This window comes from Vairimorpha ceranae (assembly GCF_000988165.1).
Source record: "Vairimorpha ceranae strain PA08 1199 chromosome Unknown NODE_6, whole genome shotgun sequence".
In the NCBI taxonomy this organism is placed as follows: Eukaryota; Fungi; Microsporidia; family Nosematidae; genus Vairimorpha; species Vairimorpha ceranae.
Window position 1 is genome coordinate 73,772 of NW_020169301.1, and position 25,733 is coordinate 99,504.

At 24.7% G+C, this 25,733-nt stretch overlaps 23 protein-coding genes across 23 annotated transcripts; 9 read left to right on the plus strand and 14 right to left on the minus strand.

Annotated features, from left to right (window-relative positions):
• Positions 1-26: 26 nt before the first annotated feature.
• On the minus strand, positions 27-290 carry AAJ76_600074061 (zinc finger domain-containing protein; the record flags this gene model as incomplete). The annotated part of the gene is made up of 1 exon (XM_024476117.1): positions 27-290. The coding sequence occupies one exon, from the start codon at positions 288-290 to the stop codon at positions 27-29; it is 264 nt and encodes an 87-aa protein (XP_024331899.1).
• Positions 291-1,359: 1,069 nt separating this feature from the next.
• On the minus strand, positions 1,360-1,707 carry AAJ76_600075478 (hypothetical protein; the record flags this gene model as incomplete). Its single annotated transcript, XM_024476118.1, has 1 exon — positions 1,360-1,707. One exon carries the CDS (start codon positions 1,705-1,707, stop codon positions 1,360-1,362), a length of 348 nt encoding a protein of 115 aa, XP_024331900.1.
• Positions 1,708-1,782: 75 nt separating this feature from the next.
• Positions 1,783-2,136, minus strand: AAJ76_600075907 (hypothetical protein; the record flags this gene model as incomplete). Its single annotated transcript, XM_024476119.1, has 1 exon — positions 1,783-2,136. One exon carries the CDS (start codon positions 2,134-2,136, stop codon positions 1,783-1,785), a length of 354 nt encoding a protein of 117 aa, XP_024331901.1.
• A 409-nt stretch (positions 2,137-2,545) lies between these two features.
• AAJ76_600076796 (60s ribosomal protein l19) lies at positions 2,546-3,025 on the minus strand (the record flags this gene model as incomplete). Its single annotated transcript, XM_024476121.1, has 1 exon — positions 2,546-3,025. One exon carries the CDS (start codon positions 3,023-3,025, stop codon positions 2,546-2,548), a length of 480 nt encoding a protein of 159 aa, XP_024331902.1.
• A 299-nt stretch (positions 3,026-3,324) lies between these two features.
• Positions 3,325-3,834, minus strand: AAJ76_600077605 (mitochondrial sulfhydryl oxidase; the record flags this gene model as incomplete). Its single annotated transcript, XM_024476122.1, has 1 exon — positions 3,325-3,834. One exon carries the CDS (start codon positions 3,832-3,834, stop codon positions 3,325-3,327), a length of 510 nt encoding a protein of 169 aa, XP_024331903.1.
• Positions 3,835-3,975: 141 nt separating this feature from the next.
• Positions 3,976-4,608, plus strand: AAJ76_600077747 (ribulose-phosphate 3-epimerase; the record flags this gene model as incomplete). The annotated part of the gene is made up of 1 exon (XM_024476123.1): positions 3,976-4,608. One exon carries the CDS (start codon positions 3,976-3,978, stop codon positions 4,606-4,608), a length of 633 nt encoding a protein of 210 aa, XP_024331904.1.
• Positions 4,609-4,945: 337 nt separating this feature from the next.
• AAJ76_600079736 (18s rrna biogenesis protein) lies at positions 4,946-5,965 on the minus strand (the record flags this gene model as incomplete). The annotated part of the gene is made up of 1 exon (XM_024476124.1): positions 4,946-5,965. The coding sequence occupies one exon, from the start codon at positions 5,963-5,965 to the stop codon at positions 4,946-4,948; it is 1,020 nt and encodes a 339-aa protein (XP_024331905.1).
• A 46-nt stretch (positions 5,966-6,011) lies between these two features.
• Positions 6,012-6,815, plus strand: AAJ76_600079783 (myb domain protein 4r1; the record flags this gene model as incomplete). Its single annotated transcript, XM_024476125.1, has 1 exon — positions 6,012-6,815. The coding sequence occupies one exon, from the start codon at positions 6,012-6,014 to the stop codon at positions 6,813-6,815; it is 804 nt and encodes a 267-aa protein (XP_024331906.1).
• Positions 6,816-8,672: 1,857 nt separating this feature from the next.
• AAJ76_600082444 (hypothetical protein) lies at positions 8,673-9,452 on the plus strand (the record flags this gene model as incomplete). Its single annotated transcript, XM_024476127.1, has 1 exon — positions 8,673-9,452. One exon carries the CDS (start codon positions 8,673-8,675, stop codon positions 9,450-9,452), a length of 780 nt encoding a protein of 259 aa, XP_024331907.1.
• Positions 9,453-9,479: 27 nt separating this feature from the next.
• On the minus strand, positions 9,480-9,701 carry AAJ76_600083472 (hypothetical protein; the record flags this gene model as incomplete). The annotated part of the gene is made up of 1 exon (XM_024476128.1): positions 9,480-9,701. One exon carries the CDS (start codon positions 9,699-9,701, stop codon positions 9,480-9,482), a length of 222 nt encoding a protein of 73 aa, XP_024331908.1.
• A 38-nt stretch (positions 9,702-9,739) lies between these two features.
• AAJ76_600083511 (40s ribosomal protein s18) lies at positions 9,740-10,225 on the plus strand (the record flags this gene model as incomplete). Its single annotated transcript, XM_024476129.1, has 1 exon — positions 9,740-10,225. The coding sequence occupies one exon, from the start codon at positions 9,740-9,742 to the stop codon at positions 10,223-10,225; it is 486 nt and encodes a 161-aa protein (XP_024331909.1).
• A 97-nt stretch (positions 10,226-10,322) lies between these two features.
• AAJ76_600084094 (transcription initiation factor iib) lies at positions 10,323-11,261 on the plus strand (the record flags this gene model as incomplete). The annotated part of the gene is made up of 1 exon (XM_024476130.1): positions 10,323-11,261. The coding sequence occupies one exon, from the start codon at positions 10,323-10,325 to the stop codon at positions 11,259-11,261; it is 939 nt and encodes a 312-aa protein (XP_024331910.1).
• Positions 11,262-11,411: 150 nt separating this feature from the next.
• On the minus strand, positions 11,412-11,804 carry AAJ76_600085575 (hypothetical protein; the record flags this gene model as incomplete). The annotated part of the gene is made up of 1 exon (XM_024476132.1): positions 11,412-11,804. One exon carries the CDS (start codon positions 11,802-11,804, stop codon positions 11,412-11,414), a length of 393 nt encoding a protein of 130 aa, XP_024331911.1.
• Positions 11,805-13,164: 1,360 nt separating this feature from the next.
• On the minus strand, positions 13,165-15,780 carry AAJ76_600089551 (ribosomal protein l36e; the record flags this gene model as incomplete). Its single annotated transcript, XM_024476133.1, has 1 exon — positions 13,165-15,780. The coding sequence occupies one exon, from the start codon at positions 15,778-15,780 to the stop codon at positions 13,165-13,167; it is 2,616 nt and encodes an 871-aa protein (XP_024331912.1).
• A 284-nt stretch (positions 15,781-16,064) lies between these two features.
• Positions 16,065-16,616, minus strand: AAJ76_600090387 (hypothetical protein; the record flags this gene model as incomplete). The annotated part of the gene is made up of 1 exon (XM_024476134.1): positions 16,065-16,616. The coding sequence occupies one exon, from the start codon at positions 16,614-16,616 to the stop codon at positions 16,065-16,067; it is 552 nt and encodes a 183-aa protein (XP_024331913.1).
• A 27-nt stretch (positions 16,617-16,643) lies between these two features.
• Positions 16,644-17,126, minus strand: AAJ76_600090897 (hypothetical protein; the record flags this gene model as incomplete). Its single annotated transcript, XM_024476135.1, has 1 exon — positions 16,644-17,126. One exon carries the CDS (start codon positions 17,124-17,126, stop codon positions 16,644-16,646), a length of 483 nt encoding a protein of 160 aa, XP_024331914.1.
• Positions 17,127-17,411: 285 nt separating this feature from the next.
• Positions 17,412-18,122, plus strand: AAJ76_600091183 (protein tyrosine phosphatase; the record flags this gene model as incomplete). Its single annotated transcript, XM_024476136.1, has 1 exon — positions 17,412-18,122. One exon carries the CDS (start codon positions 17,412-17,414, stop codon positions 18,120-18,122), a length of 711 nt encoding a protein of 236 aa, XP_024331915.1.
• A 437-nt stretch (positions 18,123-18,559) lies between these two features.
• AAJ76_600092331 (polycomb enhancer epc) lies at positions 18,560-19,495 on the plus strand (the record flags this gene model as incomplete). Its single annotated transcript, XM_024476137.1, has 1 exon — positions 18,560-19,495. The coding sequence occupies one exon, from the start codon at positions 18,560-18,562 to the stop codon at positions 19,493-19,495; it is 936 nt and encodes a 311-aa protein (XP_024331916.1).
• An 18-nt stretch (positions 19,496-19,513) lies between these two features.
• On the minus strand, positions 19,514-20,155 carry AAJ76_600093926 (zinc finger c2h2 protein; the record flags this gene model as incomplete). The annotated part of the gene is made up of 1 exon (XM_024476138.1): positions 19,514-20,155. One exon carries the CDS (start codon positions 20,153-20,155, stop codon positions 19,514-19,516), a length of 642 nt encoding a protein of 213 aa, XP_024331917.1.
• A 78-nt stretch (positions 20,156-20,233) lies between these two features.
• On the plus strand, positions 20,234-20,521 carry AAJ76_600094005 (ribosomal protein l36; the record flags this gene model as incomplete). Its single annotated transcript, XM_024476139.1, has 1 exon — positions 20,234-20,521. One exon carries the CDS (start codon positions 20,234-20,236, stop codon positions 20,519-20,521), a length of 288 nt encoding a protein of 95 aa, XP_024331918.1.
• A 201-nt stretch (positions 20,522-20,722) lies between these two features.
• AAJ76_600094913 (hypothetical protein) lies at positions 20,723-21,142 on the minus strand (the record flags this gene model as incomplete). The annotated part of the gene is made up of 1 exon (XM_024476140.1): positions 20,723-21,142. The coding sequence occupies one exon, from the start codon at positions 21,140-21,142 to the stop codon at positions 20,723-20,725; it is 420 nt and encodes a 139-aa protein (XP_024331919.1).
• A 590-nt stretch (positions 21,143-21,732) lies between these two features.
• Positions 21,733-22,674, minus strand: AAJ76_600096445 (hypothetical protein; the record flags this gene model as incomplete). Its single annotated transcript, XM_024476141.1, has 1 exon — positions 21,733-22,674. One exon carries the CDS (start codon positions 22,672-22,674, stop codon positions 21,733-21,735), a length of 942 nt encoding a protein of 313 aa, XP_024331920.1.
• Positions 22,675-24,321: 1,647 nt separating this feature from the next.
• On the plus strand, positions 24,322-25,731 carry AAJ76_600098093 (serine palmitoyltransferase; the record flags this gene model as incomplete). Its single annotated transcript, XM_024476142.1, has 1 exon — positions 24,322-25,731. The coding sequence occupies one exon, from the start codon at positions 24,322-24,324 to the stop codon at positions 25,729-25,731; it is 1,410 nt and encodes a 469-aa protein (XP_024331921.1).
• Positions 25,732-25,733: the final 2 nt, after the last annotated feature.

Below are 25,733 nucleotides of genomic sequence, written 5' to 3' on the forward strand. Positions count from 1 at the left end.
GGGTGAAAATATTGCAAATTAAAAATTTATTTTTTGTAATAAAATACGCCATAAAGTTCTTTTTGACACACTACACATTTTTCTAAGGAATCTCTGTTAAGTTTAACACAATCTAAGCAGTATTCATGACTACAGTTTGTAGAGACAGCATTTAAAATTTCTTTATTGCATAAAGGACAAAGAATGGTGTCTGAACATGTGTTAAGTCTTATATGTGAATACTTACAAGTATTACCATATTTACAATAACCAGTTTTATTAAAAGGAGTGCATATTGATTTATGTTCCATTATAAGGGAATATTATATTCGGTAAAAAAAAGATACCTAAATTGGTCTAGTGATGATATATAAAATATATTTTAAGAACATTTTGATACTTTTTCATAAAATAATGTTATACATACATTTTACTGATAAAAAGTAAGTTGAATAAATTGAGGGATCTTAGTATTTTGATGTAAAACAGAAACTAGAAAAAATATCTCTATTTAGCAAATTTCCATTTTACAGCATTTTAAAAAATCAAACTAAATTTAGAAAAAAGTGCATTAATACAATTAATAAGAAAAAAAAATACCTAAGCAACCAGACAATAAATACTTACGTAGTTGTTTAAAATAAACATTTTTTTTGCACCAGAAAAATAATATTTTTTTACATTTTGATCAAATTCCTTATTGTTTATCCCTCAACTGTTTATGCCATTTTACACAAACAAAGTAGTTTTAAAGTCAAAAACAAGAGGTCTTGAATATTCAAACGTAAGCTATTTTATTAAAAAATATGTTTCAGACTGTTCAATCTGCTTGCAATTTCCTAAAAATAGCTTATTAACAGAATGTAATCATGTTTTTTGCAAGAACTGTTTGACAGAAATGATAAAATTTTCAGACCGATGTCCAATATGCGCACTATTTGTCAAACATGTTTTTAATGTAAAATTAATACTTTTAAGAGAAATAAAAGATTTTATTTGCTTTAAAAAAGTAAAAACTTCTTATAATGCAGAATATTTTAGTTATCCATTTTTATCAATTTACTATGAAACTCCAGCTATATTTAAAAATACAAAATTAATTTATCAATCTGCTGACGGACAACCTTATTTTTTATGTCAACAAATTGTAAATAAACTTAATAGAAAAAAACATCTACCAGATATGATATGTGGGTTTATTAGAAATATCAAAGAAGTTGTTGTGAAAGGACAAGAAAACATTATATCACACAAAAACTATAAAAATTATTTTGATGTTATGTCTATAAATGTAACGAATAATACTAAATGTACCACTTATATTAATTCAGATCATATTTTAGAAGGTTCTGTTATATATATTGTAGAAATAATATTAAACTAAATTTCGTATTCAGATGAGTCATCAATTATTGGTTCACTTTTAAATTTATACACACCTATTCTTTTTTCATGCATCTCATGTAAATCCTGTACTAATGAATTAATACAACACACACTTTTTAAAGCACTTGTTTCGTATCCTTCGTCTATTTCCAATTCCTCAACCACATATCGACGTATTCCATAAACACTGAATGGTACAAGAAAAAGAGCGAATACAGAAAATTGCTTGTTTTTAAATATTCTGGCATATAAAATAGAAGACACATAACAGGAACATAACGAAGTAAATAAAAAATATCTTGGACTCAAAAACGGACAGAAGTAGGGAAGAGAATAAGACATAAAAAGGAGAAAAAAAAATTATAAATTATTTTAAACATAAAGGAGAAAATTTATTTTTATAATTTGTAAAAAATTCTATTTCATTAAAGATGAAAAAAATTCGTCAATTTTATTTGCATCCCATTTTACAACAGCTTTTCTGTTTGTATAAAATCCATATAATTTTGTGTAACATTTCTCTAATGATTTGTCTTTAATCTTCTTAGTTCTAAAAATATTACTTATTTCATTTTCAATATCTTCAATAGATGTAAGTTTATTACATTCAATTTTAATATTATATAACTTAAGCAAGTTATTTATTTTAAATTCTAACTTATCAATATTTTGTGTTTCGCAAATTTTTGTATCAAACTTGTTAACCATTTTACGTCCTTTGATATTTTTTATTAATTCGTTAATTTCATTTTGCAGCGTATCATTTTGCATTAATTTGTGGGTAAAATTTAAAAAAATTAAAAATACATAATAACTTAAATACAATTATCATGTAATAAGCGTGATTTTAATAATGATGTATTATTGCATTTTAATGCCAATATTAAAGATAAAATTTAGAAAATGTCATTTTGATAACCTATAAAAAATATTTTTGCAAATCAATACTTAAGAAATAAAAAAACACGAATTTAAGTGGTAGAAAAATAAATTAAAACGTAGGTAAAAGTCTTGTAAAAAACTCTAATACCACCATGACTTACCATACAAAATTTTTTCTGTAAAAAAATACAGAAAAGTTCACATTAACAAAAATCAACACAAAAAATCTTTTTTTTTGCCAAATTATTTGTGTGACTACCTAAAGAACTAATTATAAAAAAAAAATAAATAAATTTAATTACTTACTCTTTTGCATTTTTAACGCCTTAGCTTGTTCTTCTAGTTCCTTAATACGTAACTCTGCAGCCTGCTTTTTAGCAATATGCTCTTTCATAGCCACACTATTTTTAAATAAATTACCTTTAGCTCTTCTTCTAAACAACTGGTATTCCTCAGTACTAATCTTTCCTTCTTCTTTCATGCTTTTTAATTCTCTTCTCATAACTCTAATCTTTTTAATCCATAAAGTCTTCTTGTTAAGCCTGGCATTAGCAGTACCAAGCCTTTTACCCAATCCCATGTGTCTTCCTTTAGCAACAGCTTCTTTGTAAATTCTAGATCTACCTTTGGAATTGTATTTATCAAGTTTTTTAATAATAACATTATCGTCTATTAACTGACGAATTTGATCTCTAGTGCTAACTTGATTAATCTGATTTTTAGAAGATGGGTCAAGCCAAATCTTGTTTTTACCGCAATTTAATATTTTTGCTGCCATAGCACGTGCTTTCTCACTCTTGTTAACTTTTTTTTCGTTTTCCCTAAAATTATAAATTTTTCACTTACATTTTTTTGGGGCTTAAAATCAAAAAATTAAATCTTCTTGAAAAAGGTTGAATACTTGTCTAATGCCGTTCAATTTACAAAAACAAGTTTATTTTAACATATGTAGATATTGAATATTACAAGTTTAAGATATTTTTGTATAAAATGTTATACTTTTACAACACATAAGTTTATATTAAAAATGCATCAACTGCTATTAACGTTTAAAAGTCAATTAAAAGTGAAGTCTATTTATTCTGGTTCACAACCACAACTCCAAACACCTTCTACCTTTTTACAGTCCATAATGGGCTTTCCTAATCTTTTATTAACTATGTTATGTGCTTTACATAGCCACTGGACAAATTCGTCATGTGTGGCAACTTGTGGAGGATTTAAGCTTAACAGTCTTTGAAAATGTCCACAACATTCTGCACAGGGGAAAAGAGATGATAAAAGGTAAATAAATTGAAGTGTATCTTTTTTATGTTGTACTGTAGGAAATGCAGGATAAACAGCTGCCATGGTATGTAAAAGTGTCCATGTTGCTCTCCCCAATCTATCTTTAACTTCCTTATTTGTTAATTTTTGATTATGAATTAGACCTAATTCACCTACTTTTGGTGAAATAGATTGTAAAACAGATTTTCCAAGTGAGTTGTCTGCATGTGTATGCGGGAAAAAATGCTGTTTTGCTAAATAAACAATCCATACACCCAATAAGATAATAAGTCCTCTTAATACTTTCTGCTCTTTGTTCATGTTTATTTACAAATTAATTTAATATAAATAAGTTGTGAAACATGTTTCAAGATTTTTAATGTAAAATTATTTTACAATGAGAAATGTTTGGTTTTAGTTCTCCTTTAAATTAATATAAATATTATTAATCTGAAACAGAATATGATAAGTGTAAGCATTCTTGATTCTAATCTTTTAAATATAGAAAAATCTCTTACTGAGCTAAAAAATAATAATATAAATCATTTACATTTAGACATTCTTGATACTTCTCTAGTACCTAATATTTCATTTGGTCCTAATATTATTAACCAAATACTTAAATATGATTTTATATTTGATGTACACTTAATGGTAAAAGATCCTATTACTATCCTTCAACTTTTAGACTTAGAAAAAATTGATATTGTCTTTATTCATTACGAAATAAATAACATGTTACATGTAGTGGAATTTCTTGTAAAAAACAATAAAAAAATAGGACTTACAATAAGCCCTAATATTTCAGTTAAAACCATTTTCTCACTTCCTGAAAGAATCTTACAAAATGTTAATACAATTCTTATAATGACTGTACATCCAGGATTTGGAAATCAAAAATTTATAAACGAATGTGCAGAAAAAATAAAAATGATTGATAAAAAAAGATACAGTGTTGCAGTAGATGGGGGTATTTCAATAAATACAATACGAAATGTAAAAGGGTACGATAAAATTGTAATAGGATCAGCCTATTTTAAGGCAGAGAATAAAAAAGTATTTTTAAATGAGATCGAAGAAATTTTAAAGAAATAATAAAATTTTTAGTGAAAATATTAAGAAAGTGATTTTATTTATTAAACTAAAAAGGAACAGTAATCTCATATATTAGGACAAATACAATATTTAAATGCTAAAAATATAGTAAACCGCACAATTTTTTTATAAAAAAGTATAATTTATAATATAAGATTAAATTTTTAAGATAAATTAAAAAAAAATATTTTTGATTTGTAATACATTAAAAAGAATAGATTTTTAATCAATATATTAAACAGTTGTTTAAATTTACATAAATAAACATTGCTTAGCAAATTTTATAAAACATAATTGTGCTCTAAAACTAATTGTAACATTCTACAGTAAAGAATAATTAAAACAATAATTTAATGTTGTAATTGATGTATCCTGTACCATAAGAATAAAAAGTTATCCCACCATTTTCTTTTTTAAGCTGATAATTAAAATTAAAAACGTCTTTTAATAAATTTAACGTCTTTTTATTTAATTCGTCTAATTTTGACACTTGAATACAACTAACACTAGTACTTGATAAGGCTAAAAGTATAAATAATAAATTATTAAGTTTATAATCGTATATTCCTCCTCTACATATACTTTTAAAAAGAATGCGCACTGCCTCTTCTACTACCTCTTCGGGTTTATAAGTTCCTCCGTCTTTCGTAGCGTAAAATATTCCATTTTTTGATTCGCTAAACAACGTACACTGGAAACCTGGCGCTGGTCCAGAATTAGTTCTATTATAAATATTAGTAAACACTTTAAAATTGTATGAGTTGAGTAATTCGTTAGCTTTAGTTGACATATCGTGTACATATGTCGAATTAAGTCTAGCACTTATAAGAAGAGCCCTAGTTTTTTCTAGTGGTTCTAATTTATTTAAATCAATAGCTTTTAATTCTTTAACAGTACCACATGTAAAAATCACTTCCCCCTGTGCATCAGCCTGGCCGTAAAATCCTCGTTTTTTAACTACAAGATCAAGATCAGGAATACTAAAAATTTTTAACATTTTAAAATAAGCTATACGAATAATATCAATACTGTTATCTTTATCAGTTATACCAGTAAAATTAATACAAGTTTTTTTATCACTAAAAGGAAGAATAAACAAAAGACTTATTATATAATTAAATATTTCATCTGTACATTTATAATCGTATGTACCACCGACTAATATTCCTGGCACAAAAAATAGTTTATTAGATTTAACTGTATATTTTGACCCTTTTGTAAGTTTACAAAGCAGTTTACAATAAGAAATATTCTTGTCTATGTCTGTAAGAATAACCTCTACTGGTTTTTTAGTTATTAGTGCCAGTGAAAGTTTTGTATTAAATATTGATATATCGTGAAAATTAGAAGTCTCCATAAGGGAAACAAAAATAACAAATAACTTAGCTAACCGTTATATTTTTATGTTACTGCCCCATAAAAAATATAAAAAGCAAAATAAAGATAGGCCAGTTTTAAAATCATATTTTAAACAAAAAAAGACTGTTAAGTATGACTTTAATATAGACATGTCAGTTATTAAGACGCCCACAGATTTATATTGGAATAAACTAGCAGATAAAATGAAAATAGACGTAAATTCGTGTTACACTGGATTTATTAAAAAATATTTTAAACAATTTAACTTTTTATGGACTGATGAAACTGACACTAGACTTTTAAATCTAATTGATCAAAATTTGTCATGGCACGCTATTGGATTTGTACTTAATGTTAATCCTCTTGATTGTATTAGGCGATATTACCGATTAACTAATAAAAAAACGTATTGGTCGGAAGACGAAGATAGAAAGTTGTTAGAATTGGTAGATAAATTTTCACACAGATGGGTACAAATCTCTACATTTTTTAGTGATAAATCAAGAGCTCAGTGTTTACAAAGATATAAAAAATTGAGTGAAGGAATTAAAAAAGGAAAATGGTCTGCAGATGAAGACAAGCTATTAAAAAGTGCTGTAGAAAAATACATAGATAGAGGATGGAAGTATATATCACAATTTTTACCTGCAAGAAGTGATTCTCAGTGTAGAGAGAGATGGGTTAATTCTTTAAATCCTAGCCTTAAAAAAGGGAAGTGGAGTAAAGAAGAAGATGAATTGTTGTTAAGTCTAATAGGACAGCCATGGTTAGATATTTGTAAAAAAATAGAAGGAAGAACAGCTAAGCAGTGTAGAAAAAGGTATCTTAAATTAATAAAAAAGACTTAGAAGAATATTTGCAAAATATAGATAACAAATTAATTTATAAATTGTAGTTAAATGCAATTCTAGTGTTTTTAAATAATTACAAATTTCAACTAAAATATTAACCTAAAGATATTTTTAAAAAGAGAGCTCGAGTACTCTAGTTTCTTACATTTCAGCTTGTCGTTTAAAATTTTTACCCTCAGAAAACAAGATCAAAAAAAAGAAAGAGCGTAAAAAAATAAACAGAAAGTACACATTTTGTGCAATTTAAAGCAAATTGAATATCAAAATTGTTATTTTTTTGTAAAAAAGTTACTTTAAAATAACTTTTTAAATACTTCAGGTTGATTGTTTCTTTTAATTGCAAAAAGCTTTAACAAATAGCTTATATCTCTCTTATTACAATATCTAATAGACGTATTCGTCTTAACACCATTCGAGTTCCTTCTATCGTATTAGTATGAACACCTGCAGTATTGTCTACGAAATTAGTTCTATGAAAAAATATGTAGTGTAAATAAACTTCTTTATGCAAATTGCAATAATTTTTCCAACAATCTGTATAAATAAAATGCCAGGAATTGCATTATTCTTTAATTAAACTAATTAATGTTTCAAAATTTTTAATTTTAATAAGACAATACACCTTGCTAGTGGTCGTTCTACCATACTTAATACCTAAACACCTTCTACCATATAACCTTAATAGTACTTACGTTTGCCAAATTTGAATTATTTATTTCCACTATCACGCCAGGGCCACCTATTTTAATATTATCAGAAATACATTTTACTGTTTTCTTTATAATACACGCCCTACATTTTTCTTGCTTAAACATGTCAAAAAGTTTGAATCTTATTGTAGGACAGTAAAGATGTAGACATGTCAATCAGCAGTATTGGGTTGATGGCTTCAACATGTCTGTTATATAAATAATAATTATTAAACAAACTAATGTTTTATACCAACGCTTATAACTAACATTTTTAATGTCTAGGAAAATTACTTGTGTTATCTGTACCTAAGACTTTTTTGCATTAAAGAAAGGTTTATTTTTATTTAAAAAAATTCTCTTCTACATCCTCGTCTAGTACATCTCACCATGTTTAAAAACTCTTCATAAATGATAACTTATCTAAACAAAATCTACAAAAGCGTTCTTGTACAATTTTATTGAGTGTAAATGTAGAATATTTTTTACTTGTTCATGCTACGCTTTCAATTTGATTTTGTTTTTTTGGGTTAAAAAATTTTAAACGGCAAGCTGAAATGTGGTGAACTAAAGTACGCTATAACCTTAAAAAATATATTGTCATAACACTTTCATTTAGTATTTCTACCTTCTTCTTGCCAATAATTATTAATTTATAGTAGCTTATAAAATTGCTTTTTTTGATTATGAGATGATTGAACAGATACGACATATACCTTTTAAATAAAAATAAATTATTAATATTTAAATTGTCAAGTAGTTTCTAAATGATTATACACTTATTTAATGTTTATTTTTAAATGCTATTTAAGGAACGAAAGGTCTTTGTTTTTTTGTAAATATCAATAAACTTGTAAATATTAATTTTTCTATTAATTAGAACTATAAAATTTACAGTACTTAAAATGATACTAGGAAGATTGGCCATGGAAAGCCGCAAAGGGTGCTTAACTTCCATAAAAAATATCGAAGAAGTGAAGGTTGAAATGCAGAGAAAGCAAAAGATATTCAAAAAGCTAGTCGATATCGAATCCCAAGGAAAATAGAAGAAACCTTTGTAATACCCAAATAAATTAATTTTTAAAGTTTACATGAAAATATTTAACTTATTCATTACAATAAAATACATTTACAATTCTATAATGCCCCTTTACTTCCCCTAAATATGATATACAAACATAATAAACCAGTAACCTGTTTATATTCTAGTAAAGATTACACACTCTTTTTCTTTGACAAAGGCTGTGAAATATGGGGAACTGATACACGAACACTAAATCTACCGCATAAAGCTTTAGGCGTATACATAAAATCTAATATTATTTATTACTATACAGATGTAAATGTCTTTAGTACTACATTTACTGGAGATATAGTTAAACTCTGCAGTAAAGAGACATTAGATTGTATTATTTTTCTAGAAAATATTTTCTATTTAGTAAATGACAAACATGTTGTAATTTACAACTATAGGGGAGAAATGACACATTCAGTAAATTTGATACATAAAGGTGTTTGTGTAAAAGGTGTATATGAAGATGTACTATATCTGGCATTTGAAGATGGTAGTATTTGTTACATACAAAAAAATAAATTAACAGAAATAATAAAAATGGATGAAAACATAACTTCATTTGATGTACAAAACCAAATGATGTGTATAGCGTATTTTTATAAAAAAATAGCAATTTGTGACACTAAAGGAGAAAATTTTAAATACACAGAAATTTCTTTTACACCCAAAATTATAAAATTCTGGAAAGAGCACATTACAGTGCTAGATGAAGAAAATAACTTCTTTTTGTTAAATCAAAATCTTAAAATTTTATACTGCGAAAATTACGAAAACAAGCTTAGTTTTTTTGAAGTACAAAAAGATAAATTATTTTTAGTAATGAAAAGTGGTACAGTTATTTCTACTGATAATATTACAGAATACATTTAAAATATCAAATAATACATTAAAATAAAATTATTTTAATAATTTATCTGCCTCTAATTTTTCAGCCTTTTGTCTTGCAAGATCTAAAAAATACTGTTTCTTCTTTTCTTTAAGACCTTTTATTTTCTCTCGTAAAATTTTGGCTTTCATTAATTTTTCTTTTCTCATTTCTTTCTGTTTTTCAAGTGAAAAAATTGCTGTTTTAGGTTTCTTTTTTTCATTTTTCCAAGATTTCTTTAATTTTGAAGCCATTTTAAGGGTAAAATTTTTTATTTTTTTTTACCCTTAAAATGTCATCTGATGAACAAGAAACTAGACCGTATACAAGTGATCCACAAGAATTACAGCATATTATTCGTATTTTTAATACTAATGTAGATGGTACTAAAAGAGTAGTACATGCTTTATGTGCTATAACTGGTATTGGAAAAAGAATGGCCACTGCTATTTGTAAGAGAACAGGTGTCGATGTTTTAAGAAGAGCTGGTGATTTAAACCAAGATGAATTAGAAAAGATTCAGAATGCTATTAATGATCCTAGTAGTGTAGGAATACCTTATTCATTTTACAATTATAAGAAAAATCCTGTTGATGGTACAAATACTCATTTAGTGAGTACAAGAATGGATGCTGAATACAGAATGATGCTTGAAAAAGGAAAGAAAATAAGACATGTGAGATTATGCAGAGTAGCATGTGGCTTAAAGGTTCATGGACAGAGATCTAAATCTAATGGAAGACACATTAGAGCAGGTATGATTTTCCGTAGAAAATAAATTATTATTTTGAATTTTATTTTCTATTGGTTTTATGCTGATAAATATTTTTTATGTTTCAAATAAATATTTTAAGTTTTTGACCCCTAAAAATAAAATGTCAACGATTATAAAAATAAAGTCTTATTTACAAAAATGTACAGACTGTGGTGAAACACAAAATATTATAGAAGACTATAGAAATGGTTATAATGTTTGTGGTAGATGTGGATGTGTTGTCGGGAATCGTATTATAGATGAATCAAGTGAATGGAGATCTTTCTCTGACAGCAATAAGGCTGATCCTTGTCGCACAGGAAGCGTTAGTAATCCATTTTTGGATACTGAACAACTCGATACAATGATTTCTTCTGTTCCCGGCACATCTTCTTACAATTTACAAAAAATACAATTAAAGACTGCGATGCGTGGACCAGAAAGATCTTTAAAACATGGTATTAACTTAATAACCGCTTTTTGTGAAAGAGCGAATATTACTAAGACGGTTATTGACAGAGCATGTCTTATTTTTAAAATTGTTGATGACAAAAAACTTCTTAAAGGTAAGAATATTGAAGGAGTAGTAGGTGCATGTATATACATTGCTTGTAGATTAGAAAACTGTCCTAGAACTTTTAAAGAAGTTAGTCTTATTACTTCTGTACAGAAAAAGGAAATAGGTAAAAGTTTTAAGTTAATAAGTCCACATGTTGAAAATTTAACAGTTGTGTCTACAAAAGACATTGTAGCAAGATTTTGTTCAGATCTTAGGCTTAATATTAAAATACAAAGATTGGCTTTTGCAATTTCAGCCAAAGTTCAAGAAGCTGGTATTTTAGCCGGTAAAAGCCCTGATTCTATTGCTGCTGCTATAATTTACATGGTGACTTATTTGGTCCCTGAAGGTAGGAAAGTGCAGAAAGACATACAATATGTTACAAATGTAACTGAGGTGACAATAAAGAACACTTATAAAGAATTGGCCATCTTTAAAAATGTAATTATTCCTACAGATATTGTTTCACAGGAGGCTATTGATAATCTACCGAATAATTAATTAAACGAACCAAGGTTTTAAATTTTTTAAAATACATTCTTTCTTTTTACTTTTAATTTACTGATAAATTAATTTTTTACAAATAAATATAATTTTAAGTTATTTTTGATGACAAACTAAAACACATAACAAAATCCCACGAAATTTATTTTAATCAAAAATAGAAGCTATACAGCACCAGCAAAAAATACAGAATCTAGTTAAAAAGCCATCTTTGTTTTTGAGACTATCTTGTTCACTGCCAGGTTGATTATCCGGGTCATTCATTTCTATTGACGTTACTCCATTACCTAAATTAGAATTGGGTTGCCTATCTTTTACTTGTTGTCCATCGTTAGTTAATGGTTGAAGCTCAATACTATCTCTACTTGTATTATTGCCCGTTTTATTATCCAGGTTACTGGATTCGCTCGAAAACTGATTTAATCCTTCTCCTTGATTCTTAAAAAATTGTCTTTTTCCGGTAAAAATATCCGAAGATGTACTAGGTCTATTTGGAAATCCTGTTGTTACAACAAAATTAATTACAATTAGAAAAATCATGTGGGTGATTATTTAAAAATTTTTAAATAACCTTTTTTGAATTTAAAATATTCAAAAAAGGTAATATTTTTGTAAATTAGCAATGTATTATAATTACTATAGTTAAAAAAATTAGATCTTTATAGTTATATTTATTTTATTAACTAAAGAAATTTACTATAATAACTTGATTATACAGCAACGTCATTGTATTTTAAATGACTAGATTTAAGTATTAAAGAAGATTATTTTTTACTTATTTAAAATAACACTCCTTATAAAAGATAACTTTATAAATATTTTTTTATAAAATATCCATAAGAGGAAATTTAAAGAAGAGAATGAAATTAAAAGATGACGTGCAAGTTTGCATAAACATTAAAATAAAGCTAAATATAAAGAATTTTTTTCGAAGAATACAAGGTATTACTTATACATAACACTTTATGAAATTTCATATTTTTAACCTTTAAAAGTAAATTGATTTAATAGCAGCTTAAAAATTTTACTAAATTTTTTATGTAAATTAAATGAAACTTAATATTAGTAAATAACAAAAAAGTCAATTTAATAATTTTATTTGAAGCTTTCAAAATAAAAATGTAGTGTTTTTGTACACTTTTATTTAAATAAGCAGATTTAAAGATACAAAAAATACTATAAATATAAATTGTATTTTATACATAGTATTTATATGTTAAAAAGTTCATGTAAGTATTGGCTGTATAATATGTTAATAATCTAAATTAAGATTTTAAACTTTTTGCAATAAAAATTCAAAAAATTTTAACAGATAATCAAATTCTAACGTGTAGTTTATATTGTAGTAAAATGAAATATCATGATACAACAAAGATAATATATTATTTTATTTATTAAAGGTATTAGTTTCTTCCTCACAATGGTTCTTTGCTTTCGTATCAATCTAACCCATTTTTTTAATGACTTCCGTTCCTCTTGTCTTCATCAAATATCAATTTTGTTTTTAAGTCTAGCAAAACGCTCTTAAGGGTCACTGATCGTCGTATGATTAGATTAAATATAATATTTCCAGTTTCTTTATATATTTTGCGTAATTTTATCACTATCTTTTTTATGTTATAACATGTGAAATTTTTCATGTTTTATCCAATTCATTAATTAACAAATTGTATTCTCGGTCTTAACTTTTTAAAGGCTTTTTAAAGATGTGACACCCATTTTAACCAACAAGGATAGCATAAATAGACATTTAATTAAATATTTATTTTCTAAAAATAATAAACTTTTGTAAAATATCTTATTTTTTACTTTTTTAAATTCTGCACATTATAATTCTTTAAAAATAAGATTTAGTGTTAAAATAATAAATAACATTTTATAAGCAAATAATACCATTTAATTAATACATTTCTATATCATGTTTTTTATAAATATCATCAACAATATATCTAATCTCTTCATTATCTCTACAATCTTTATAAATACTTAATAACCACTGTCTTATAGCATTAATGTCCCATATATTTTTAAAATATAATAAACTTATTGCATAAATTTGGAGTTCCTTATCCCCCACATTTATGCATTTCGGGTTAAAATACAATCCTCCTGTCATTAAATTTCTAATATTAATTTTTAAAAGAAGATTTTTATCTTCATAATCATCAATAAGTCTAACAATTGCATCAATATTATTCAATCTTAGTAAAGTAGTAAGACATTGCCTATATATCAATTTATTAGTGCATGAACCGGTAATTTCTTCTTTTATTATTTTTATAATTTTACTTTCTTCATCATTTGTTAGTTTATCATCAATTTTCATAAATAAAAATATTTTTTCGTAATCAGTTGCACGGGAATACTTTCTAATAAATAAATCGGTATTCTGCACATCATAAGTGCATAAAATAGACTCATTTTTAATATCCAAATTAACCCCAGTTATTAATTTATAATATCCTAATAAATCATTAATAAAAGTTGTATTAGAATTATAGTAGTCATTTACTACAAATTTAATAAGTGAATCAATATTATTTCCGACTAATAGACGGGTCTTTAAATATGTTAAATATTCTAAAATATTAGAATCATCTAATTTATATTCTTTATCCGTTAAGTATTTACTAGGAACAGGTTTAGATACAAAATTATATGATTTTTCATTTTCACTTTCAAATGATGCGATATTAATTATTTTATGACTTAAAATCCAGAACACAGAAGAATCTGGTACTTCTAGTAATAAAAGGCCTTCTTCATAACTCATTTCAATATTTCTATCAAAACTTATCATTTTTTTATAAATTCTAAATATAGAAGGATAGTACAAATTATTATTAGTTAAAAAAAGATTAAACCATTTTTCATTGCTTTTTATAAATTTAACAGTATTACTTGTCATACATTCTTCAATAAACTTTAAACCTTCTTCTATATTATCAATTAACCTTTCTAAAAATTTATCATTCATGTACCGTCCAAAATCTTTAAAAAGCCTGGCATATTCAAAAAACTTGTAATTTTCTGTTGACATTATAACATTGACTAGTAAAATATCATCTAGTGTTACTTTTTTAGTAATTTGAAAGTTTATCAATAAATTAATAAAATCTGTATTTTTTAGTGCTGCACGGCGAATGTAATTAGAATTTAAAAGTAAACTACCAGAAATATCTACATTGGTTTTTTCAAATATTTCAAAACATGCTGATAATATTTTCGGATCTTCAGATCTAAGAGAGTAAATTGCTAAATCTGTTGCTAATTCTTTATTTATGTACCACAAAAATTTAATTAGCGTAGCACTAAGAGTCATGTTATTTATTATATTTTCTTTTGTAAAAAAATTTTTACTTTTAAAAAAATCTGTAATATTAAGAAATGTCTCCTTATCATTGCAATAATAAATTAAATACTCATAAATTATTTCATTATGTTTATTAGTACACAAACTAAATTTCATTAATGGATCACAAAACATCATACAAGTAATTTTTATCATTTCACTATTATTTTTATGTAAAATTTTTACTACTACTTCTAAAAGAAAAAATAAATATTTTTCATCTCTAGGATCTACTTCTTGTTTTTCTGTTTCCATATTAAAAATAAGCTTATTAATGCCATTGTACATGTCTACATATACATCATGTTCCTGTAAAATTTTATAAGCTAAAAATGCTGTTTCCTCATTAATAATTAAAGAATACAGAAGCATCATATATTCATTGCTAAATATTCCATCAAAAGGTGGTTTAATTAAACCCGGGAAATATAAAAAATTAACCTCATAAAAAATAAGATATACAAAATCTATACTTTTGGTGGTAAGTTTTACTTTGCTATCATAATATAAATTAGGACTTATTTTCAACTTTTCAATAAATCTATCATTCTGATTGTATTTTTCTTCTGTAAGTGAATTATATAAATTAATTAAAATTTTAGCTTTTAATTCTTCAGGAAGATCTTTTTTATAAATCTTCACCACATCATACAAAACAGAAAATGATGAAAATTTACTTAAATTTTCCAAGTCATAAGACCTAAATGTATCAAATTTAAAAGTTAAAGCTATGCAAATATTTCTAAAATCAGGAATATCTTCCTTAGAAATAAATCTTTTTATTTGTGGAAAATCGTCAATGTTCCCACAATAAAATAATATTTTAATGCATAAAATCCATATTTTTTTTAATAAATCTTCCAACTGAAGACAAAAATCTACATTGATTTCAGGAATATCCTTAATTATTAAATCTGCAATAGTATTCAGTAATTTTTTATCCTTGATAATTAATCCATTGTCAATAATAGTAAAAATAAGTCCTAGTACCTCTTTCTTAAATTCATAATCTGCTATAACATCATTTTTATTATGAATGTTTATTAAAGAAATATCATTTATATTTAAAAAGTCCGATAATGTATGAAGATCTTGGTAGTAAGTAGTGTCTGTATTTTTGTAAATGTTTGTTTTTACTTCATTGAATTTTTTAATAACTTCCATGAATTTATGGGCATAAAAAATAAGAAAATTTTAGGTTAAGAAATTCAAAAGTTTAATGATGCACAAAAAGAAATATTTTAGATGATAATAAGTTTTAGAACAATTCTGTTTTCAGAAGACAATGAACTATTTCTCATACAAATTTATCATAAAACAACTAAAAATAGAAGACTACATTTTTCCATAGAAAACAATAAACTACTTCTTGTACAAATTTATCAACTAAATTTTTTATAAAAATAACTAAAAATAGAAAACTACATTTTTTCATAGAAAACAATAAACTACTTCTTGTACAAATATCTAAAGAATAATATTAAAAAAACACTTATTGGAATTCCAACTGAAATATACAATATTACTTCATTACAAGTTATTGTAGTTACATCTAAATTGATATTTTGAGGTACTAAACACTGTTTAGTTTCTGTTAAATTAACAAAACTGTCATTAAACATACAACCAGTGTCTTTTAGTGTAAATAAAATATTATCATCTAAAATTCCTAAAATATGTAAATCAGATTTAGTACTTAAATTAAAACGCAATACTGTTACAGTTTGATTATTTGGGTATTTATACTCTTCTAATATATTTTTCGATGAATCACATTTATAATAATTTACAGTAAACAATGTAACATCCTCCTGTTTTACAGGAAAATCATTAACGATTTTTACAGAGAATAATTTTGTAATTTCGTAATTAAAAGAATAAAACGCCACTTCTACACTCAAAATGTCATCTGTTTGTTTTTTATAGATAGTATTAAAAGTGTTAGCCAGTAGCAAAAAATAAAAAATCATACAAAAGGGTTTACAGAAAACTAAAAACATCAATAAAATAAAAGATGCTTTGTTTGTTTAATCATTAACAATTTGTACAATATTTTCTTCAACTAAATTAATATGATTAACCTCTATTTTCCACAAACTTACTCCTTTAACTTTTAATATACTGCCGATTTTAATGTCATGTTCAATTACAAGCTTGTACATGCAGGAGCAGCCTATACATCCAGTTTCGTCTATTAATTCGATATAGCAAATTTCACTAGAATATTTCTCTATTTTTTTTACAAGTGCAACAACCATTTGATGTATTTTGTACTCCTTAAATTCTAAAATTTCTGATACAGTTATTTCTCCACTAAGGCATTTTAACCTTTTAAAATCTAATTTCATAATTGTAAATGGAGTTACGGCAGAAGAATCTCCTTCAGATGTAGAAGGAAGTTCCAAAATGGTACTATCATCTTCTTTATTATTAGTTTCCTTTTTTCGTTCTGAATTGGAATTTTGTACTTTTTGTGTTGATTTTCTTAATTGAGAAAGAATATTATCCATTTATGCTTTATGGATAAAAAAAATATTTATAAAATCACTGAAAAGATGTGAAAAAAAAAAGATTATTATATTTTCTTAAAATTTAAAAATAACAGTAAATATCACATTCAATATTTTATATAAAAAATTAATAAATTTATTTAAATATAGACAGTTGTTGTTTTTCATATGTAGACTGTACCATGCCTTTACTACTTCTACAAGTCCAAATTAAATATAAAAGTAAAAATTTGATTTTTTTTTATCAAAAAAAGAAAGTGCCATTTAATTAATAACCCTAAAGTAATGGATAGTGTTAAGGGTGCGCTTTTAAAACAAAAAGAGGTACTGCTTAAACTATTAATTGAAAAAGATTATAAAAATCTCTGCAAAAAACTTAATAGTATTTGTATTCTTTTTTGTTTACCACGGACAAAATATGACAGAACATTTTTTACGCCTTACAATGAAGGAATATTTGATACACAAGGATATGTAAATTATTCTGTAATAACAACACAATCTAAAGGGATTACATATCGATACATAGCCGCATCAAAACCGCGTAAATCAAATGTACAATCATTTAAAAGACTGTTTAGACATTCTGATATTATTATTTCTTGTATTAAAGATATTAATTATGTAGACTGTCCTATTAAATCTGTACCAATAAAATTAAACAATAAAATAATTTTTTATGACGAGATCTATGAGGACTGTAGAATTTTAAGATTTGAGAATTGGAAAGATCACGATGTTTTAGATGTCGATGAAATCAAATTGTTTTATAAATATTATAAAAATCTAAATATATCTAACCCTCTTATACATTGTTTAGCAGGTGTTGGTAGAACAGGTTTTATAATAATGTATGATATTTTGTACTGTAGAAAAGTCAGAGTAGAAGAATTTTTAGATATTTTAATTGATCTAAGATCTCAAAGAAATGGACTTGTATATTCTGAGAAACAAATGAAATTTCTTGCAGAGACATTTATTGATGAAAGGCAATGAGGAGATGAATTATCAAAAGTTATAAATTTTTTTATTTTTAAGAATTTCTTTTATTTTAATAAACTAAGTCTTGCATATGAGACATATTTAGAAAAAACAATTCTTTTACATATAAATTTTTATAAACCAACTCTTAAATTAAAGGGCTTTTTTTATTTAAACTGCTTGTTGACATAAGATATTATAAATATATTTATCTACCCTTGTTTTATTTGATATAAAACACTTCTAATGTTCAAAATGTTTGTTTATACAACTATCATAATATTTTAATAATCTATCTTTAATTTATAATATTTTGATAATACGAGAGTAGTCTAATAATAAATGTTTTAAATTCTTTTAAAAAAATAATACTTGTCTTCTACTTTTTGAATTTTTTTTATTTTAAATGAAGCATAAATTTATAGAAAATTTCTTAAACCATAAAATTTTACATGTTACCGCCAAAAAGAAAAAAAAATGTTAAAATAGACAGCACAGAAAAATTTGAAGTTATTGATACTGAAGATCTTGATCCATTATATCTTGATGAATTTACACTACCACCTATTGATTCTGGTATGGAAGCAGAAGAAGAAAAAGAAGTTCATCTTAAAAAAATTATAGAACAAAAAACTGGTGAAATTCCAGTTCCAGTAATTTTTGAAACTGAGAATCTTTTTGTAAAAAAATACATACATCCAGAAACATATGTGAAATATCATAAAGATGTTAATATTGAATATTGCAAATCTGAAGAAGACAAAAATCTAATGTTAAGTTATAATATAAATGAAGAAGAATACAATTTAATTATACAACACATTAAAAAAGAAATTGATGGAAGTAAAAGAGTATCAAGTGAAGATAATATTTTATATGAAAATGAAGTCTATAAAACAGTTTATGATGCTATAAAATATAAGTTTTTACTACGTGAGGATTTAAATGAATCATCTTCTTATGTTTGCTTTAGAAAAAGAATTATTAAGCCTAGTAGAAAAAATAGAAGAAGTGAGACACAAGCAAAAGAAAAAATAAGTCGATTATATACTGAATTTAATTTAATTCAAACAATGTGTGATTTAAGTAAAAAGAAACATGAGATAGATAATGAAATACTTAAAAATGATCTAGAAATTATTAACAAAGTTAATGAAATAACTTTCAAATATGAAAACACTAAAAATAAAATTCGTAATGTTTTAAACTGTAAAGAAATAACGAAGAAGAATTTTGTTCTACAAGGAGATATCTTTCATAATATTTTGTATAATAGAGACAATATTAAAGCGCTAAAACGTAAGTTAAACAGTAAGTTGACATTCAATGATGAAGATATAAAAAAAGAGTGGATAGCTTATCAAAAATACAAAAGTGATGAATTGTAAAAATATTTATATTTATTTTTACAAATAATCGTTCCAATTTTTTTTATTTGTATAACAATTATTTCCTTTTACGTAATTTTTTATAATTTCTACTATTTCTCCATCTAAAAATCTTGTATTTAGTGTTTTTTCATAAATAAGTTTAAGTAATTCTTTTGTATTTTTTTTATAAAATTCTAAACGGCGACTAAGTGCGCCTATTCGCATAATATTATATTCCTCTTTTTTTTCTAATATGGTGTGTTTCTTTTTGTGTCTATAGTATACACTCATACTACTAAAATCTATATTGCAAATCTTACAGCACCAAACTTTTTCACCACTTGAATTTTTATTTAAATTTGGAACATGTGTTCTACAATGCGAATATACACCTCCTTTCGAAACATTAACTTCATTATATTTCTGGCATCCTATCCACATACATTTATATTCTGTCTGGTCTTTAAGATGATTAAGTTTTATGTGATTAAACATATCATCAATATTCGTTTCTCTGCATCCATCCCATTTACATTCATATCCATTGTCTATACTTGATTTGTTTTTTAAACTGTCTAGACTTGGTTCTGAGTTATTATTTTTACCCGACCTGACATTTTGATAATTTACAGAAGTTTGATTATACAAAAGAGTATCATCTTCTTTATTGTTATCCATAAGGGGTATTTTAAACTCTTTAAGAATAAATAAATTAACATATATTTTTTTTTTCACTTAACAAATTTACCCCCAAAAATGAGAAGGGGATTAAAAAAAATACAAGTTCATCATAAAGTAACAAAAATTGACATTCCAAAAATTATGCCTAAATACAGAAAAAATGTTGCTAGAATTCAAGAGAAAAAATTTGCAAAAGATCTTGTTCGAGAGATTAGTGGATTTGCACCATATGAAAGTAAAGCTATCAGCATTTTAAAGTTAAAAGATATAGCTAGGGCTACAATATTTTTAAAGAGACGTTTGGGATCTAATAAGCGTGCTTTAAAAAAAATGAAAGAATTACAGGCAGTTGCTAATGAATAAAATTTTTTTGATTTATGCTTTTTTAAATATTTTTATAACAAGATCATAAATTTGTTGATTTTTCTAAATTTAAATTAGTATAAAATTTAATTTTGCAAAACATAAGAATATTGCAATTACAAAAAATAATTAATTTTATACATTTAATAGTAATATTATGATAATTAATATAGTGAGATGTACAATAATTAAAAAAATAAATTAATTTAATTCTGCTAGATACTGATCTAACACATTTATAATTTTAGCTGTTATGGGCTTCATTTTCATATTGTCAAACGTAAAAATAAGTGCCAACTTGATAGATGTTATTAACATACCTCTTTTTTTATTATTTTTATCAAAATCAAAAGATACAAATATATAAACCAGGGGCTTTCCTTGTTGTTCAATACATCTAACGAAAATGTATTTTAAACCATCATACACAATACTTCGAGCAGGCTCAGTTAACATTGATTTAATAAGTTTATTAATTATAGCATATTGTTCGTGATTTGTACCTGCTGTTCCTTTTTTAAGTGCTGATTTAGTATCATCTAATATCTCAATAGACACATCAATATCTTTTAAATCTTCTATTAGACTACCAAAATCGTATTCAGCTTCGGTAGACGCCATTTAAGGGTATAAATTTATAATTACTTAATCCTAAAGGTTATATAGAAGTTTCAAATATTTATTCTAGAAATTGTTTAAATCTGAACCTTTGAACTAAAGATGATAAGTACATAAATTTATATATATTTTAAAGGGTTTTAGAATAGTAGCTATTATAATTTTTATGAATATAAATTGACATTTTTTGTTTTAACGAAAAAATAAAAGATATAAGCTATCTAAACTTTATTAATTTTATATAAAATAAATAGTATGGAGTAGAACGATTTTGTAATCAGCGCTTAAGAAATCGTAGGTAATATCTAATAAAAAGAATTATTTGTATATTATAGGTACGATATATTTGATCAACAAAATTAAGCTTTTAAAGTAATACTGAACTTTTCACACTGATTTTTTTTAGAGTTAGTAGATTAAGTCCTTTTTATATTTTAAGAAATCATCATAAAAATTAAAAAAGTGTTACAAATAATTTGTAAGAGCTGGATTTATTTAAACATATCAGTAGATTCTGATACAAACCAAAAATTTATAATGTCAAAATATTTAATACATTTTTAATAAAATTTTGCCTATATTATTTGTATCTTCTAACTTTGGTAAAATATTGAAATAAGATTTTCTATTTTTTCTATTTTATCTTCATTTTCATTGACCTCCGGCTTAATGCTATATATTTTACAATAAGGCCTTTCTGAATACATACTTTTGCGTTTTATTAAATTTTCTAGCATTAAAATATAACTATAACTTTTATATCTTAAAACGTTCTCGTGATTACTTTGCGGGAAATTATCAATGTCAAGAATTATAGATTTAAGTGAAATAAATGATTTTGTAACATGTGATAAAGGCATTAAACTATCAATAATTTTATCCAACAAATAATAAATACACACCAAAGTTAGAGTCTCTCCTTCATTGAGTTTAGAAATGACTATATAGATCATAGAAAAATGAATGAGAGCATCATTAATATAACTACTTTCTATAGAATGTAGTAATGAGAATGTGTAGAATAATAAATTATATAATTCTCGTGAATGATGTCTGTAGTAAATTATTGAAGTAAATTTCTCTCTAAGATTTAATAAAAAGCATGTAACTTTAGTAGTAGAAGATATATAACTATCTTGGATTGTATTTGTTGTTGTTAAATATTTATTCTTACAAATATAAAATAGATATGAATATTTAGGAATCCTAAGTTCTACACTATTCCAATATAACAAATTATTAATGCTTTCCAAATAACATTTAAACACTTTTTTATATGAAGTCATACCATCATACTTTTTCACAATTAAATTAATATCATAATATAAACTATAGTAATATACTTCTATATGAAATCTGTTTGGTCTTATCATGTCCTTATATACATCTTTTACATCTTTATCTAATAAACCCTGTGTCGTAAGCTTTAATCTATATATTATGGAATGATAAAATACATTAACTTTACTATCTAGGGAGTTAATGTTACTATTTGATAAAGACGATACTATAAATAAAAAATAGAAAAAAAACATAGCTTAGGGTTTAAAAGATTTATTTAAAAACCTCTATGGCAAAATAAAAATAATAAATTAAAAATTATGAGTAAGTCTTTAAAATAAAGAAAAACAATTTTAATAAATCATTATTTTATTATGCATATAAATTAAAAATTTCTCAAAAATTATTAAGTTTAAATTAATTTAAAAAATTAATTATGTATGTGTCGAATAAAGGAATTATTAACGAGTTAAAAGAAAAAAATGTTTTTTAATAAAAAATATCAAATCTTTTAGTAAGATTGCACAAAATTGTATAAACAATATTTTAAGTGATAAAATAAATTTACATATTAATTTTATAATTGGGGTATTCGCGAGGAATGTGGCCAGTGGTGAGGTACCTCTCTATAATGCCACTGTTTTGCCTTCTGTTTCATCCGGCCTCTTAAATAAAAGTTGTTTTTATTGTAAATTATTTATTTTTGTATTTCTTGCTCTCACTTTCTAAGATATTTCTTTTTAATATAATTTATTAGAATTTTCTTATTTAAAATTTTTTATAAAATATCATAATTAATAAAAACTTAATAATAATTGTCATAAAGAAAGCGACCAATTATTATACTTAAAAAGTTGTGATCAGAGGTTTCGTCACAAATTGCCTTTAACAATTGGTTATTAAAAAATGCATGTGGTTATTGACGACAATATCAAATAATTAATATTTGATAACTTAAATGATTATAGTCAAAACGAAAACAATGCTCATAGAGAAAGCTAAAAACGATAATTAAAATTTTCTAGCTTTTATTTGCTTCTTCATCTTTCTTTAAAATGTATTTTTAAATAAGTCTTTTCCATCTTTTATAATCTAAATCACACTTTTTTTTATTTTATAAAAATAAATTTTAAAAAATCACTTTTTAATTATTTATAGAGCAAAAAAATAAAAGAATTATTTAGTAGGTTACTACAAAACATTAAAAATTAGACAAATTTATTTACATTACAGGCCAATACATATATATCAACAAGATATACCTGCATTAAAAAATATGTGCATTTAGAAAATTCTTATAAATTAAATAATTAAAAATAAGAGCACAATTTTAAAATTTTTTAATTTTATATAATCTGAATATAATTCATTTTAAAAAAAAACTTAATAAACTGAACTATTTAAATTATATTACTTGGCAATTTAAGCTTATTTAAAATAATTTTTAATTAAACAATTCGATCAATATTAATTAATTAAATGAAAAATTAGATCATTTAATTATTTTTGTGGTAGAAATTAATTTTTCTTTTTAGTGCACAAAATTTTTGAATAATATTTTAAATATTTATTTTTAAATGAAAATATAAGTTTTAATTAAGTAAATTGTTTTTTAAAGTATTTATAAATTTAATACTACATTTGGCAAGTTTTTTAAAAAGAAATAATTTTTTTTAAAAATAAAAGTTAAATTTTAAGAATTAATTTTAAAATTTATCATTCTTTTAGCCTTTTTTAATTCTCAAAATTTAAGAAAATCTTGCGTTAAGTATTGTTGTTTAAACTATGACGCGAATTTTTAAATTATTGGTCAGAAAAAAAACATACAGAATTTTTATGTAATATTTTACATTTTTTTAAATAATTTTGTATATTGTTAATATTTTTAAAATTTGCCCCTAATGTATTCTTCAAGTTCATCTAATTTTTCTTTAATTACAACATATATATCTTATTTACTACTCATATTTATTGGATATATTAACGATTTAGCTAATAAACTATTTAGATATAAAAAATGCAACGAAATTCCTATTTTAAGCGATCTACAATCTTTTTATTGTAGAAATTGTGAGAAAAGAATTCTTGATTGTGTAAACTTTCCAATAAAAGGAAAACCAGGACGTTTAATTAATGTAGTAGAGCGTAAAGTATTTAAAAGATCCGAAGAATTGCAACTTACAGGAAAAATAATGCCTTTAATTAATTTTGGATCTTATAACTATCTGGGTTTTGGTGTAACATCACCCAAACTTTTAAAAAAACTGCACCAGGCAATAGATAATAATCCTATAAATATAGCCGCATGCCCAAGAGATATTGGTAGACACAAACTTTTGAGAAAATTGGAGAAATCAATGGCTGATTTTTTACATAAAGAAGCTTGTATTGTATTTCCTATGGGATATGGCACCAATACTTCAAATATACCTTGTTTATTAAACGAAGGTACGCTTGTGTACAGCGATATTTTAAATCATGCGTCTATTATTACTGGTTTGAAAATGGGAAAAGCCACTGTTAAAACATTCAAACACAACGATATGGAAGATTTAGAGAAAAGGCTTGTATATGATATATCACAAGGACAACCTATTACCCATAGATCATGGAGAAAAATAATCGTAATCGTAGAAGGAATATATTCAATGGAAGGTACGATATTAAAACTGCCAGAATTGGTAGCTCTGAAAAAAAAATATAAATTTTACATTTTTATTGATGAAGCACATTCAATAGGTGCATTAGGAAAAACAGGTAGAGGTGTTTGTGAGCACCATAATGTAGACTTTGGTGATGTAGATATTTTAATGGGAACTTTTACAAAAAGTTTTGCAGGAATGGGCGGGTATATAGCCGCGTCTAAGAAAATCGTTGATCATTTCAGAATTTATAGCGATTTTACGCGTTTTGGCGAACAAATGACGCCTGTTGTTGCAACACAAATACTAGAATGTTTAAAAATTATTAAAGATACTAAAATAGGAACCAATAAACTAAAAAGACTTCATCGGAATGTTAATCTTATGAGAAATGGACTCAATAAAATAGGGTTATTTGTATTGGGGGATGATTCATCTCCAGTAATTCCAATAATAATTTCTCATCCTGCCAAACTTTGCGAATTATCAAGATTATGTCGCGAAGAAGGTATTGGTGTTGTTATAGTTGGTTATCCTGGCGCACCAATTTTATATGGGCGAGTAAGGTTATGTATGTCAAGTTCACATAGTAAAAAGGATATTGAAAGAACTCTAGATGTTTTAGAAAAGGCAAGTAAACTCTTAGGCTTTCGTGTAAATAATAAATAGCA